Consider the following 15,413-nt stretch of genomic DNA (forward strand, 5'->3'; position numbering starts at 1 on the left):
TAAGCGGAGAGACACATAAATTTATAATTTATGCGCTTCGAAGAACTTAATTTATGCAAAAGTTTGTGAAACGTCGATCTGTCACTTTTTAACCAATAGAAAGTCTCTTTTTTTTTTCATTAGCCAATAAGGGAGCAAGGCAAGTTATGAATTTGGTTGCGTCAGATTGAATAAAATTGAATTTTCTTGCACTTTTGTCTCGCGTTCGTCTCGTGCTTTGACTTTATTTTAACCCCTCTGCCTTTTTGATGTCAGTTTTTCATGCGTTTGTCCTGTTATTGACACCGAATTTTGTCAAATTTGTGAAATGGGTACTTCATGTTATTCTTGTCATTGTTGTATATTTGTGTTAATTAAACAATTTTTGTAAAAAATAGTGCGTGCACCAAAATGGGTAACGAGTATGAATATCAAATAGGAGATAAGAAGAATTATTTTGCAATAAAATGCAAGGCTAGTTCCCCAGTGCTTGATGGTAAAGGCAATCAAAATGGCCTGAAAGCTTTAACAACTACTTGTGTTTTTGGATTTTCTTTCAAGGTAGGTTCCTCATTAGATATTTCATTTTGGCTAACAAACGCAAATACCAAAAGAATTGCAGGAAAGCGACCTCGGCTTGCTGTCATTAAGAATGACCTATGACCATGGACATATTACAACCATGATCGGCATTACAATCTTCACCACTATAACGACCGTGACTACCACGATTGTCGTGAGCACTGGGAACAACGTGGCTACCATGACTACCGGCAACACCGTAAACATCTGGAGTCCCATGGGCACTATGCATGATGATCATCCATAGCCACAATGCCTGCGGACGAGTGACCACCACAACCACAATGATGACCGTAATCTCTCGGTTAGGACGATGACCCTTGCCACCAGGACCACTCCGACAATCCGCGGGACCACCTGCTCTTTGATTGGATACCTCATGTTAGCAAAAAAAGTAAATGAAAGGTTAGTTAGCAATCTTAATTTAATTTCTTCAGGCAAAGAATCCTCTAATAAGTTCTTGGCGTCAAAGATTTGGGAATCAATACCTTCTTTATTTTAGAATATGCCTCGTAATAGTTCTTGGAGAGAATACAATTATTTGTTGTTGAGTAACCAGATTTAATTTTAATACATCTAATTGATAGACAGAGAGAGAGAGAGACTTTCATAACTTAATCTTAGGTCTTCCGTTTTAATAAACTTCATTATCAAATGTTATTTAAACTTTTAGCCCACGACTAGAAGCATACAACTTCATTGTATTTGTGCAACACCGCTTTAACAGACCGAAATATTTTAGATTGGTTTTCCCGAAAAACCAGACCTTTCCAGCCAATCATAAGTCTTGCAGGAGAAATCATTACCCATCGGATTGAGAATCTTATTTAAGAACCAAACTTTTATTTGAGAACTAGTCTAAAGAAAGCTTGATTTGTGAAAATGGCGTTACATGTATAGACCTACAATCTTGGACAAAACTGTTGAGACAGTAACACAAGTCAGCCTTCATTTTTAAACATGCCTACTTACTCTCCCCTTCCCACTCCCCTCCCCCCCCCCCCCATCAGTCAATGTTGCTGAGTATCGTCATATGTTCTACAGTATTCTCGGTTTTCACATGACGTCACGACCGCCATGTTGGTGCCCCTAAACAAAGAAAAGGCGGCCATGTTGGTGCCCCGATTAAATCCTCCGTGAATTTAACTCTATTATTATGCAATGCTTCCTTTTGTTTTCGTTGAAAAACGTGGCTGTTGATCACGTGAGTGAAAACCAGCAATATTTCTGACCAAGATTAATCAATATTGAGGTTGGGGGTGGGGGGAGGGGAAAGGACAGATTTCAAGCGGTACATTTGGATAACTTGTTGGAGTACCAAAAATGTTCTTTTGCCTTAACAGGTTTTGTCCGAGATTGTAGTATTGGATTTGTATCCTCCTGTTTATGGGCTTCTGCTTGCACTCGATCGTGTTAAACCTGAAAAAGATCCATGCTACTTTGAATACAGTACACCAGCAATCAATTTCTTTGAGGATAACATATTTTTTTCTTTCCCTAAATGATCTTTTCTATAGTAGATACGTTGAGGATAGTAGATAGACTAGTACGAAAAAGGTAAAGGAAAAATGACATACTCGCCCTTATATGGACAAATTGAGCAATTGTTTCTTGTGGACACCTGAAAAGTTCAGGTTGCTTCAACAGGATTGGAATCCATAACCTGTGATTTGATTAAGTGTGAATAAAGACATTAAATTGAATGAAGATATGAAATAAACCTGAAAAAGGTAATTCATTTTCATCACCAAAGAATCATCCATCAAGCACGATAGAATCATTCCAAAGCAGTCTACAACTTTCCTTTACGGATGGTGTTATTTGCAAGCCGCAGATTGCAGGTTGCAGTATGGGAGGTGTCGTGGTCCAGTGATTAGGGCGTTGGTTTTAACATGCGGTTGCCCTGGGGTTCAAATCCTGTTCTAGCCTCTCGTTTGGATTTGTTTCCAGTTGTTGTCTCCAAACAAAGTTGAATTTACACAGACACGTATAACACCATAACATGCTTGAATGTTGTGTGACTGTAAAAAAAATCCAGTGACATTCGTTGATGCTTACTTCTTGGCACGGAAAGTAAAGATAGGGGCTCTCAAATATGGAGAAACTGAACTGTGAGGCATTTAACCCTCTTGTTGTAGCCAATAAAAATGTGATACGAAAATTATTTTGTCAGTACACATTTGTTATCACGGCTAACAAGTCCACAATTTCACACTAAGTCACGCAAACTATAAACGGATGCCGCAGATGGTCAATCTTATTATTATGTCTGATAAAGGACTAAAACAGTTTTACATGTAGGACATAAGTGATTTTCTGTAAGTTTGTCCGCATTTGCCTCACTTAGTTTTCGTACTACTAAAACTAAGAGCCTAGTCTTACTTACTAGTCTTTACGGGCTCTTTGGTCTAAGGTCTTAGTTCAATTGTTTCGAGGGTCTCAGTTTTCTTAAGTAACACCCTGCTATTGCTTCAGCTTCTGCTACTGTTTATAATGATGATACTGATACTGACAGTGCTACTGATACGGCTACTACTACTGTTACTGTTTCTGTTACTGTTACTGCTGCCTATTATTTTGCTAAGACATTTTCGTGGGTTCTGAAGAAATTTATCAGGCTGGAAAATTTAAAACAAGACATTTATGTTCTAGTTCATTTAACAAAGCCCCCCTCCCCTCCCCCCAAAAAAAATTATAAAAGAAAGATTGAGTGTTTTAATCTTCATGAATTAATTACAAAAAACCAAAACATTGATGAAATGTCACGTGCGCGGGCTTTAAACCCAATAAACCACTCCTTATTACAATGGACCTCTTTAGCTTGTTCGTTTTGTTTTCCCATTTCAGCCAAAACAAAACAAACCAAAACATTGATGAAATGTCACGTGCGCGGGCTTTAAACCCAATAAACCACTCCTTATTGGCCCATATCACTCAATGTCCAAACAAAAGATTTTGCCCGTCAAACCTGTCATTCAGTGTGAGGCTGGACGGGCAAAGACAATGCAAAGACAAAGCCTTTATTCCCCACGGACTCCAAAATGGCCGCCGGGTGATAAAGGTGAATAGGCCATTTTACAGTTGTTTGCTCAGCGACCAAGCCTATGAATGGCTGCGAGGCTGCCGGTGACCTTGCATTGATACAGACCTCACTGCTTTTATCATGTAAATTGTGTTGTTGTAACGCTAATTAGTCCATATTAACATTACAAAAGCATGAAGGTTTGTACCAAAACAGGGTCACCGGCAGCCTCGCTTCCATTGTTAGGCCTGGTAACTTAGCCACAACTGTAAAATGGTCTATTACAATGGACCTCTTTAGCTTGTCCGTTTTGCTTTCCCATATCAGCCAATTGCAAAACAAAACAAACCAAAACATTGATGAAATGTCACTTTAAACCCAATCGACCTCTTGAGCTTGTACGTTTTGTTTTCCCATTTCAGACCACGTGATGTTCCCAAGGAAATTTTCTTTTTGTTTTTACATAAGTTATGCGTACATATGCACGTCCAGAAGACGACATTTGAAAGAAACTGTTCCCTGGAGTAACATCACGTGGTCTGAAATGGGAAAACAAAACGTACAAGCTAAAGAGGTCCATTCTTTATATAAAGAATAGTAATGATGCCCGATTTGTTTTTCTTGTATGCTAATATCATCCTCTCATATTTTGAACCTTTGTTTGGACTCCCGAGGGACACGCTTTTTGTGGAATGTTTTTTAAGCTGTTCAAAAAACTTGCAGCACATGTTTTATCTGGTCTAAAAACACTCTGTTGTCCCTTGTGTTTTTAAGCCCGATATAATAATGTCACTTTTCCTACGCGGTTACGGTTCCTGTATACAGCTATACATAAAAGGTCGTATTTAACATTACATAAAATTCACCTTGTTAGTTTTGATAAAGATGGCTGACAGTCATCAAAACTCTCAATATTAAAACTATTTTTCTGTTTTTGGCACAGGTAACCCAGCCTCACTGTGTGCGTCACGTAGGTATTAAAATATAGAGAACACATGAGGCGAAGTTTAGGTCTGAAAATATGCTAGAAAATGGTAATAAAAATCGATAACACTTACTATGTGGTGAGCTGTTGTTGTCTTTAATACGTACACGAAGTTTCGGGGAAAATGGTCCCCGTTCACCTTCCTTCATAATATAGTGACAAGGTAGGAGACGGAAGCCAGCGTCGGGACTCCGATCGACCCAAAACAAGCACGATTTTTTCCGCGAAAATCAAATCCAGTCGCTAAATAAGCACGCCAGGTTCGTGGAATAGGAATTTCTCTAAACCATGAATCCACTGAAGCATCTCCAGGTAGCAACGCGGAGCCACCAGACTCCGTAAAACTTGTAAGTTAACCTGCTAAAATGGCGGCCAGAAAGCGTGGTACTCACGAAGTGCCCAATTCAAAATGGCACTGAACTCTGGACGCCTGGTGACGAGTATAATAAGTTCTGGAGGGAGGGGAGTCCCAAATTCCTAAAAAGAAAACTCACTGAGCAATTTTTTGGGACTCCTCTCCCTCGAGGGAGACTTATTATACTCGTCACCAGGCGTCCAGAGTTCAGTGCCATTTTGAATTGGGCACTTCGTGAGTACCACGCTTTCTGGCCGCCATTTTAGCAGGTTAACTTACAAGTTTTGCGGAGTCTGGTGGCTCCGCGTTGCTACCTGGAGATGCTTTAGTGGATTCATGGTTTAGAGAAATTCCTATTCCACGAACCTGGCGTGTTTATTTAGCGACTGGATTTGATTTTCGCGGAAAAAATCGTGCTTGTTTTGGGTCGATTGGAGTCCCGACGCTGGCTTCCGTCTCCTACCTTGTCACTATATTATGAAGGAAGGTGAACGGGGACCATTTTCCCCGAAACTTCGTGTACGTATTAAAGACAACAACAGCTCACCACATGATAAGTTTTATCGATTTTTATTACCATTTTCTAGCAAATTTTCAGACCTAAACTTCGCCTCATATGTTCTCCATATTTTAATACCTACGTGACGCACACAGTGAGCCTGGGTTACCTGTGTTTTTGGCTTATTGGCTATGTTAAATTGCCTATCACCTCAACACAGTTTTTCAGTTTCTTAATTTTTATTCTTCGAAATCATCCCATATACATTGTGTTGTTTTTAGAATCTTTGGTTTGAAGATTCAGTTTTTTATTTGCTTTGAAAAACCGTAAAGTGGTTATACTTTGATCCATAACCGAGCAATAAAGGGGAATGGGTTTAATGTGTTTTTCTGGTTCTTTGAAAAATAGCAATGCAAATTAATTAGTGACGTTATCCCGGTATCGAACCCATTTCCGTTCATTGCTCGGTTATTAATCAAATTATGACCAATTTTTTTCGTCTTTCAAAGCAATTAAAAAGTGCATTTTCAATCCATAGGTTCTAAAAACAACACAAGGTATTTGGGAGGATTTCGGAGAGTAAGTAACGTGGAAAACTGAATTTAGGTGATAGGCACTTTAAAGGAACAAAATACCTTTGTGAATAATTTACAGTATATTACCATTCATTAATTAGTTTATTTGTTACTACAATTTTGTACACTGTATTTAGATTTTACAAAAACGAACTCAGTGACGCTAATTTTTCATTGCACAAAAGTGATCAGCAGACCAAGATGAAACCCTCTGCAAAGTTTAAAAAAACTCTGTGGAGCAGATTCAGAGCTACCTTAGATATTTCATTATTTAAGGTGGCTCTAAATTCGCTCCACAGAATTGTTTTTAATTTTGCAAAACGATTCATTCAGGCATGCTGATTACATTTCAGAAATAAAAAGTGGGGGTCCCACTTTTTGAGAAATGAGCAGCTAAAGCCAAAATATGGGGTGTTTTTACAGGGCTTTCCCGTTGCCACGGTAACTTTTTACGTCACAAAAATGGACGAATCCTTTTCAGAAGTAATTGGTGTTTGATATGGTACCATAACATCTCTGTTAAGAGATAAAGTGTTGTACTGTCAATCCTAATAAGAACGTTTCTTTTAAGTGGTGAAACTGGTTTGAGCCACCTTATGTCGTGGATGGAAAAAGATTGAATTTAGACTTATCTTAAATTACAACAATTATATTAACATGTTTGAAATCCTTAAATGCGCATACTAACTCTAGGAAATTGCACTCATTCAAAAATTCTTTTCTGGTCTTCCACTAGCACAAATGTTTCTAGACAGTCTTAAAAATATCTTTGAAAAGTCGGGGGGGGGGGGGTTCTATATTGAAAGTCAATTCTGCCCTGTGAAGAAAGGTTTGGGCAATGAATTTTTGCTTTTTAATCGTGGGGGATACGTAGAAATCAGTAATACAGCTCTATATTGGTTAAATGGGATGTTGAAACTCGTTTTTTGCTCGGTCTTAATTGGTACCATCTTCTACTTGTCTGTGAGTGCTACAGCCAACAAACTCGAACCCTTAACAGTAGGGTTGCCATTGGAATACAGTATAGATCATCGTTTTTGTTTTGTTTTTCAGATACTTTAATTTGTTCGACCGACTGGTGACTTGGATCCGTGACCTTGAATGACCGTTTAACTAAACTTGCGAAGATTAGAACACCAGGTCCCTGTATGTCATGATAATTATTGTAATAAACAAGTAATTTTTTTTTCGTCGAAAGGACCAATGTGGATTAGGACCGATAAGAAAATCATACCAAAAATAATAATCTATTGACCGAATGCAAAAATGGCCGCCAACAAATTATTCCTTTGTCCTTGTGTTAATTAGCCTAACTAGCCTCGTTCACACGCACAAAATTGAAAGAATTTGGGCTGTGAAACGAGGCTTGTTAGGCTTATAAACACAAAGACAAAAGAACAATTTGTTGTTCGGTCAATGGCAGGCCATGAATTTCATTATTATTATTAACAAAAAAACATTTGCGTCTCTGAGTGGTCATGTCTTTGATTGACCGTCTATATTTAGTAGTGTCCCTCAAGGATTTGTTCTTAAACCTGTGCAATTTTTTATTTTTTTACAGTTTTCCTTAATACACTGTACAACGCTTTAAAATCCTGTAAATATCTCCCCATCTTTATAGGAAATAGAGTACCTCCATGTACGCATTTTGTGGCTGTTTCTTCATGTTTTCAAGCTACTATCTTCTGTTAGCCCTAATTTCCTGAATACTTTTTAGATGAACAATTATTTGAACTCCACTTGATATAGCTGTCGGCTGGACGTTCGTGATGGTACTGACTCCTTTCTCCGGCATATTTTAGGGCGAAGTGAGATTACAAACCGTAAAAGATGTCAAGAGCAGTTAAGCACAGGAATAACTACGTGGTCAATAGGGGTTCTTTTAATAAACAGAGGACAAGGTGTCTCAACAAGGAACAAAGTGTTACGAGACGCGAACAAGCCCATACTGGAGAGGAGCTTTATAAATCCAAGAAGTGTGGGAAGGCTTTCACTGAAAGAGGAAGTTTAACAAGACATGGCAAAATACATACCGGCAAAAAAACTATCAATCCAATCAGTGTGGCAAGCGTTTTAGCGAAGCACAAAATTTAAGGACACATGAATGCAAACAATGTGGTAAAGATTTTAGCCGAGCAGGGATTTAAGAAGACATGAAAGAGTCCATACTGGAGAGAAACCTTATGAATGCAAGCAATGTGGCAAGTGTTTTAGTGAAGTAGGAAATTTAAAGACACATGGAAGAATCCATACTGGAGAGAAGCCTCACAAATGCCAACAGTGTGGCAAATGTTGTAGCCGAGCAAGAAGTTTAAGAAAACATAAAAGTCCATACTGGAGAGAAGCCTTATGAGTGTCAATTGGCAAGTGTTTTAGCGAAGCAGAAAATTTAAGGAAGTCTTATGAATGCAAAGAATGTGGCAAATGTTTTAGCCGAGCAGGAGTATTGAAGACACACGAAAAAGTCCACACTGGGGAGAAGCCTTATGAATCCAAACAATGTGACACGTGCTTTAGCCTAGCAAGTCATTTAAGGGCACATGAAAGAGTCCACGCTGGAGAGAAGCCTTATAAATGCCAACATTGTGGCAAGTGTTTTAGCCAAGCAGGACTTTTAATGAAACATGGAAGAATCCATACTGGAGAGAATCCTTACAAATGCCAACAGAGTGGGAAATATTTTGGCCGAGCAGGAAGTTTAAGAACACATGAAAGATTCCATAGTGGAGAGAAGCCTCATAAATGCCAACAGTGTGGCAAGTGTTTTAGCCAAGCAGGAAGTTTAAGGAGACACGAAAGAGTCCGCACTGGAGTGAAGCGTTGTAAACGGAAGCAAATCGAAAAGTTTTATCGCAACAGAAAAAAAGTCTCCGGAAACTTGAAATAGCGCAAGAAAGTTCTGCAAGTACAAAAGAACTTGAAGTTGAAATCCATCATCGCTGCACCAGACGAGAACATTATTCAAACCAGGCTGAAAAACACATCTGTTCGCTTTGCCAGGAGGAGTTGAGAGGCAAGGAGCTTCCGCTTCTTGTGCACTACGAAAATCACATGACATTTGAGGAGTCGTCAAGTTGAGGCGCCTTGGTGTCTTTTAATGTCAAGAAACTTTGTCTAAATTGCTTTAAAATGGCAATGATTGATTGTGGTTGACGTTATCTTGTTTATGATTAAATTAAAAGGTAAAAAGGTGCCATATGAGATGCCATATATCCGAAGCTTTCGTTTTGCATTTCTGCTAGTACTAACGGTTTTTTGTGGGTGAGCTTAGAAATGCACAGTAATGTACCAAGCGTTTTACAGGGGAAGCAAGACCAAGACTGAGCATTTTTTTTCAGCGTTTGGTTTCTTCATTGTAACGAGATATCTTTTAATTTTAATTTTTGTAAACAGAGATGTGTTCAGTTGAAAACGGACCGCAATGTTTGCGCTATACCTTGTGATTTCCATCATATGAGAACGGAACGATCGAATTAAGATCGGTTTTGAAATCTGTGCTCGAGAACTGAGAAAAGTCATCGCCATACCGGCTCCGTTCATTCCTATCAGTAAACTAATGCCAAAATCTCTAACCTGCAAAGAAATCCATTCCCACGACATCAGATCATGATTCCTTAAAACAAAAACACTTTTGGAATTAGCAGTCGACCAAATATAGTCAATCAACTTCCTCAGTTTCGACAGTCCAGTAAAATCTGGTAATCCCAATTCCTATCAGACGAAAAAAGCCACCATACAGTATAAGGAGTATTTGTTGCATACTTAGCACCGCAAATAATGGATAATTAGTGTATTATTTTTGTTTACCGTTGAAAGTTACGTATGTTGTTAATATACTACTACCGTGACTTTTTTGCCATTCTTGCAATTAAATTGGCCACGAAGTTTATTAGCCAAATCTCCCTATCAGACCCTATAACGATTGTAATTAGCCCGGGGTCCCCCCACTTTCCCCAGGGAATGGCTGATGATCTTGTAGTCTTAGAGGTCGACAAGCGCAGTCAAATTATCGTGAAGACAAGATTTCTGCTCGTAAAAGGATGTGAGACTTGACATGCTTCGGTTTGTTTAACAGCCGACAGAGAAGAACTAGCAAGTGGGATGGGATACTTCCACTTTCACAGCTTCGGGAACTATATTGTTCAAAACAAAATTTGTTATAGGAGTATCAAGAACGGTTTTATGTTCAATTCGGCCATTTGTTTATGCTGGTACCTAAAATACTAACTGTATTTTTCACATACGGTTATTCCAGATTTCAACGAGAATCTTACCTGGGGATTGGGAAAAATCAGGGAGATTTTATTCTATAACACCTCGCACCAGGGAAAAATCGAGGTACTTAGTAAAGAGAAACTCTGAGTCATTTCAAGTTGTTTGCATGCATGGAATTGTAGCCGCCGAACACAAGAATGCGGGCTCATCCAACTCCTTGTGGTTTGTTTCGGCAACATGGCCAATCTCGACCCCCAGAGCTTCTCTTGACTGAGGGAGAGAAGAACTCTGGGGAACCCTGAAACAAAGTGTAGTAAAGTGTCTTCCAATTGGTCTTCGTGAAGAACAATCAAAAGCGTCTCTAATTGGTGCATTCATGTTAACACGAGAACTGAGCAGACGCCGTAAGGTTCACATCGCCAATTTTTGGTGATAAGAACCCTATGGCGCATGTTCTCCTACATAGAGTTTCCTAGAGCCTTGGGTCGTCTCGTCGGGAATTGTTATGTTAATCCTTTTCCATCTTGCTTCTGCTGATACGAACTGTTTCGATATAACGTTCCATCTGAATGGTTAAAACATCGTGCTTTATGACAGTACAGATGCACAGCTGATGCCACTCGTAGGATTAACAAAATAAAGTTTTGCAAATAGTTGAGCCGAATGCGTGTGGTAATTAAGAAATTCTTTATCATAAAACAAATAAAGAAACCTCGCCTGTGATCTGTTTCGAGAAATAGGGAATACACTCGCGGACTACATCTCGCGTTTCCCCCACATTTCTTTCGTGCTCTATCTGCTCCCTGCGTGCTTTACAACAGAACAGGTCACATGCGAGGCCTCTTCATTTGTTAATTGTGATAGTCTTATACCTCTCTAGGAGGGACAACTTCTTGACTTTGCTTGCTCTGGGGCCCCATCTATCAGAGGGAAATTGAAATATTTGGCTGAGCCCTTTGCAAAGTCCCCTCTCTTGACCGGGGACCCTCTAGATGTTGGCCGTTGATAGGTGCATTAGCGTTAAACTTTAGCATCAAATTGTACTCTAAATCGTTTCTTAATATTGTAATTTTGTTTTTCCAAAGCAAGGGAAATTTCAGCCTTATGCCATGATCATTTGCACTCGACGGTGTCAAACGAGGAAACCCGTCTGTAAAACGTCATGACTTTGTACACCGTCCGTACAAGAGCAACAGCGATCAGTTTCTTTGAGGATAACATATTTTTCCCTAGCTTGATATCTGCTTCTTTCTAAATTAGATATTTGTTACTGTAAATACTGAGAATAGCGTGAATATAGAAATTAAATTGAATCGAGATAAATGCAAATCCGAAACACAAGACGACTTGATCAAGCAAAATAGTAAAAGGAAAGGAAAGGAACTTTATTTAAGTGTCTAATCTTCTAGCGCCGCAGAGCACTAATCGGGGACACTGTACATGTAAATTGATATTAACAAGTTAACGCAAATCAAATCAAATTTTGGTTTTTGAGGAAAGGGGAAACCGGAGTAACCCGGAGAAAACCTCTCGGTGCAGAGTAGAGAACCAACAAACTCAACCCTCATATGACGTCGACTCTGGGAATCGAACCCGGGCCACATTGGTGGAAGGCGAGTGCTCTCACCACTGCTTTTGCGTCCCCTCACCAGTCCACGTCTTCCCTCATGGACAGAGTTGCAAACATGACGTCCTCTCCCTTCTCTCAAGTCCGCTGGTCAGAATGGCATGACCATTGCGAAGGAGTCAACTGAAGGTCCGAGCTGTTGTGAGCGAAAGCTATCTAACAGAAGGTAAGAAAGTTTGTTACTGCATTTTAAGTGAGAGATCGGTCTCTTCGAACGTGTTGTACTGTTAAATCTTTGTTTGCCTGCTTCTTCCTTCTCGGAAATGATCATGGCCGTGTCTAGATATCTGGCAGCCGGACACATTGATCGGGCGCAACTCTTTTAATAGAGCGTGTAATAATCGGGTGTCAATTTACTGTGTTCTTTTCTTGCTTTGTGTTCGTTCGGGCGTAACTCCTTCGAGTAATAATTGAGTTTTACTGTGGTCTTGCGTTGTTTGCGTTATTAGGGGTTGTGTTTTGTAGGACGCAAACCGTATCGGAAGAATAAAAATTGGCGGTCAGTATAAAATAAGGACCGCGGATTGCGGACTGCGGACCGGGTATAAAATTAGGACCAGGTATCAAACTCGGACTGCGGGCCGGCTACAAAACGCGGACTGCCTGCGGACTAGATATGAAACAAGTTTTAAAAAACGGAGCATAGAACAAAACTATGTTTGTTCTGGCCCAGATCCAGATTTTAAAGAAAGGCCTTGAGTACTCTTATTCCATGTCAAAATATTGTCACGTACACAGAAATGCTCAGTTACAACATCGACAAAGCTAGAGAAAATAAGAGTAGAGATTTTATCTCAAAATTTAAAAATCAAACGAGACTTACCTTAAGTTGAAGTTTGATTGTAATTCTATGAGTTATTGGACAAGGAAACTAAAGAGTCATGTGAGATATGCGCACGCAGATCAAGTGTTCAGTCTTCAGTAAAAAAGTGTTTAGGGTAGGGAAACAAAATCCCTATCACACATCAAGAAAATAGTTTGGGATAGGTGACTGAACACTTGATCTGCGTGCGCATATCTCACATGACTCTTTAGTTTCCTTGTCCAGTAACTCATAGAATTATCTGCGTGCGCATATCTCACATGACTCTTTAGTTTCCTTGTCCAGTAACTCATAGAATTACAATCAAACTTCAACTTAAGGTAAGTCTTGTTTAATTTTTAAATTCTATTTTGTCATTGGGCTACACCACTAAGGAGTCATGTGAGAGTTTCAAAGTGTTGGGATCACAAGCTTGAGGGCTTGGGTCAAAACAAACCTACAAAGAGGCAAACCCAACAAACAATATAATAAAAAATTTGACAGTGTACAATAATAGCACAATATTCGCCCAATGATTTTTCTGTATACATGAATCTAACAAAACCTGACCAAAATTGTCGTCAGTTTGTAAGGGCTTTTTATAAAACCTATTGAACGTTGAGGCGTTAGCCCAGCCAGCCGCTTGCAAAATGGTTGCAATATCCACATTAAGCCATTTTACTGCCGACGATGAGGCTGATCTTGTGCTGTGTCCAGTAAACTTCTCAATACCAGACTGCTTTAATACGTGTACCTCTTTAAGCCACCTAGATAGTGTATCTGTGGCGACTGCCTTATGTGGCTTTTGGTAACTAATTAGCAACTGAGTGTTACATGTACCTCCATGTTAGTTTTTTGTTCGTTCAAGGTATTCTTTTAGTACTTTGATAGGGCTGAGTTTTTCATTAGGAATGAATAATTCAATCACTAATGGACTTTGGTGGTTTCCAGGTCTAAATGTTTTTAGCAATTGTGTGAAGCAAAAAATGCACTCTTTGTGCCCAAGTTTAAGGTAATCAATAGATAATGCTTTCAATGTTTGACATCTTTGGGCTGAGATCAGAGCCAAAAGCATAGTAAGTTTCATAGTTAAGTTCTTAAGGGTGAGTCCTTAAACAAGAGGTAGAGTTTGTAAAAAATCAAGGACGGTACGAACATCCAAAAATTTCTTGGTATTTCGGGAGGCTTGGTCTAGTTTCATAGACTCCCTTCATAAATCTAGGCACACTAGGATGGTCCACAAAAGATCTGTTGTTTGACAGAGTAATTATAGCAGATAATGCACTCCGGGCCGTGTTAAGTCCACTATAGCCTATACCTTCATCATATAATTCTCCTATATAGTTTACACCTTCTGAAACAGTTGGCGAAATTGGATTAACTTCTCTTTTACTACAGTTTAAAAAAATCGTTAATAATTCATGAGCCTAACACCCTAAATGAGCTTTATATCCTGATAAAACACTCCTCGTTAGTATTCTTTATATAAAGAATACTAATAAGGCATAGCTTGTTTTATTGTATACTAATATTCACCTCTTACAATTTGAACCATTGTTTTGAGTCCAGAGGGACACGCTCTTTGTGGAATGTTTTTTAAGCCGTTCAAAAAACTCGCAGTACGTGTTTTATCGGGTCTAAAAACACTCGGCTACGCTTCGTGTTTTTAAACCCCGATAAAACACTGCTGCTCGTTTTTTAAACATTACATAGCTTCAATTTTTACAAGGTGCCTTCGGGTCCCTGATCTCCAAGATGCTTCCATGTTATTGGTACCTGTTGAAGAAAAGCCTCTGTTTTGGAGTTGTTTCCGGATAAGTGGCACATCAGTAGGGATGGTATCTGGTGAAGTTGGTGTTTTTCGTTTGAGTGACTGGGCAGATAAAATGTCCTCTCGGTCGCCGGCAAAACCACTGGTGCCTGGACGAGCATCTTCATTGCCACTGGCCACCATATCTGGGTGGGCCACTTGAGTATAACCAAAATCCTGTCTGATTGTTCCTTCCGAATCTTCTGTAGGACTAAGCTTATTATGTTAAGTGGAGGAAAAGCATAAAACTTGTAGTTACTCCATGTCAAGTGAAAAGTGTTGACAGCAAAAGCTTCTGGGTCTGGATGATATGAAATATATGGCTTGACTTGATAATAAACGTGAGAGGCAAACAGATCAAGATTCGGGGTAAAACAAAGTTGTGCACACGATTGCTGAAATAATGTTTTGTTAAGGCACCATTCTTTGTTACGCCTAGATTTTCGAGATTCAGAGTCTGCCTCAATGTTCTCTTTCCCCGGAATTCAGGCAACAGTGAGCCATATATTGTTTGCAATACTCCAATCCCAAATAGTTTTAACTAAGAAATTCAACTTAGTTGAATGACTGGTGCCCATTTTATTAGCTATAACCTGAACTGTTGTGTTATCAACCAGGACTCTAACATGTCTTCCTGGTACTAGTGGTCTATAAGCTTGTAAGCCAATAATTCAAGATAGTTGATATGGGTTTCCTTCTCTGTAGCTGTCCAGAGCCCCCCTGTAGAGGTCATTTACTGCCCACCCCCGGGATCCTTGTGTAGATGCATCAGTACGAATGGTGATTTGTGGGTCAGGTCTGTCTATTTTATTGACTGCAGTATCTATACAATCGATCTACTACTGAAGCTCCTCTCTAGCAAATGGTGTCAAGCTCATAAAGGCATCAAAATTCTCATATTTTTGTGTAAGGGCTTAAGATTTTTCATGTTCTGTAATGCGAAAATGCAGAGAGTCATACAT

The 15,413-nt window shown here is 39.3% G+C and overlaps 2 protein-coding genes across 2 annotated transcripts in view; both read left to right on the forward strand.

Moving 5' to 3' along the window:
* Positions 1–390: 390 nt before the first annotated feature.
* Positions 391–15,413, forward strand: part of LOC138040718 (zinc finger protein 791-like) — a 42,824-nt gene continuing 27,801 nt past the window's right edge. Inside the window, exons 1-4 of the mRNA XM_068886394.1 lie at positions 391–540; positions 1,905–2,010; positions 3,037–3,154; positions 8,431–8,597. Of these exons, the coding sequence (XP_068742495.1) occupies positions 391–540; positions 1,905–2,010; positions 3,037–3,154; positions 8,431–8,597 (541 nt within the window). The remainder of the gene's footprint in view (positions 541–1,904; positions 2,011–3,036; positions 3,155–8,430; positions 8,598–15,413) is intronic.
* The window catches only part of LOC138043712 (zinc finger protein 420-like), a 65,549-nt gene continuing 62,099 nt past the window's right edge, over positions 11,964–15,413 (forward strand). Inside the window, exon 1 of the mRNA XM_068890119.1 lies at positions 11,964–12,005. The gene's annotated coding sequence lies outside the window, so the exon portion shown is untranslated. The remainder of the gene's footprint in view (positions 12,006–15,413) is intronic.

The sequence above is a fragment of the Montipora capricornis genome, chromosome 3, assembly GCF_036669925.1.
Source record: "Montipora capricornis isolate CH-2021 chromosome 3, ASM3666992v2, whole genome shotgun sequence".
NCBI lineage: Eukaryota > Metazoa > Cnidaria > Anthozoa > Scleractinia > Acroporidae > Montipora > Montipora capricornis.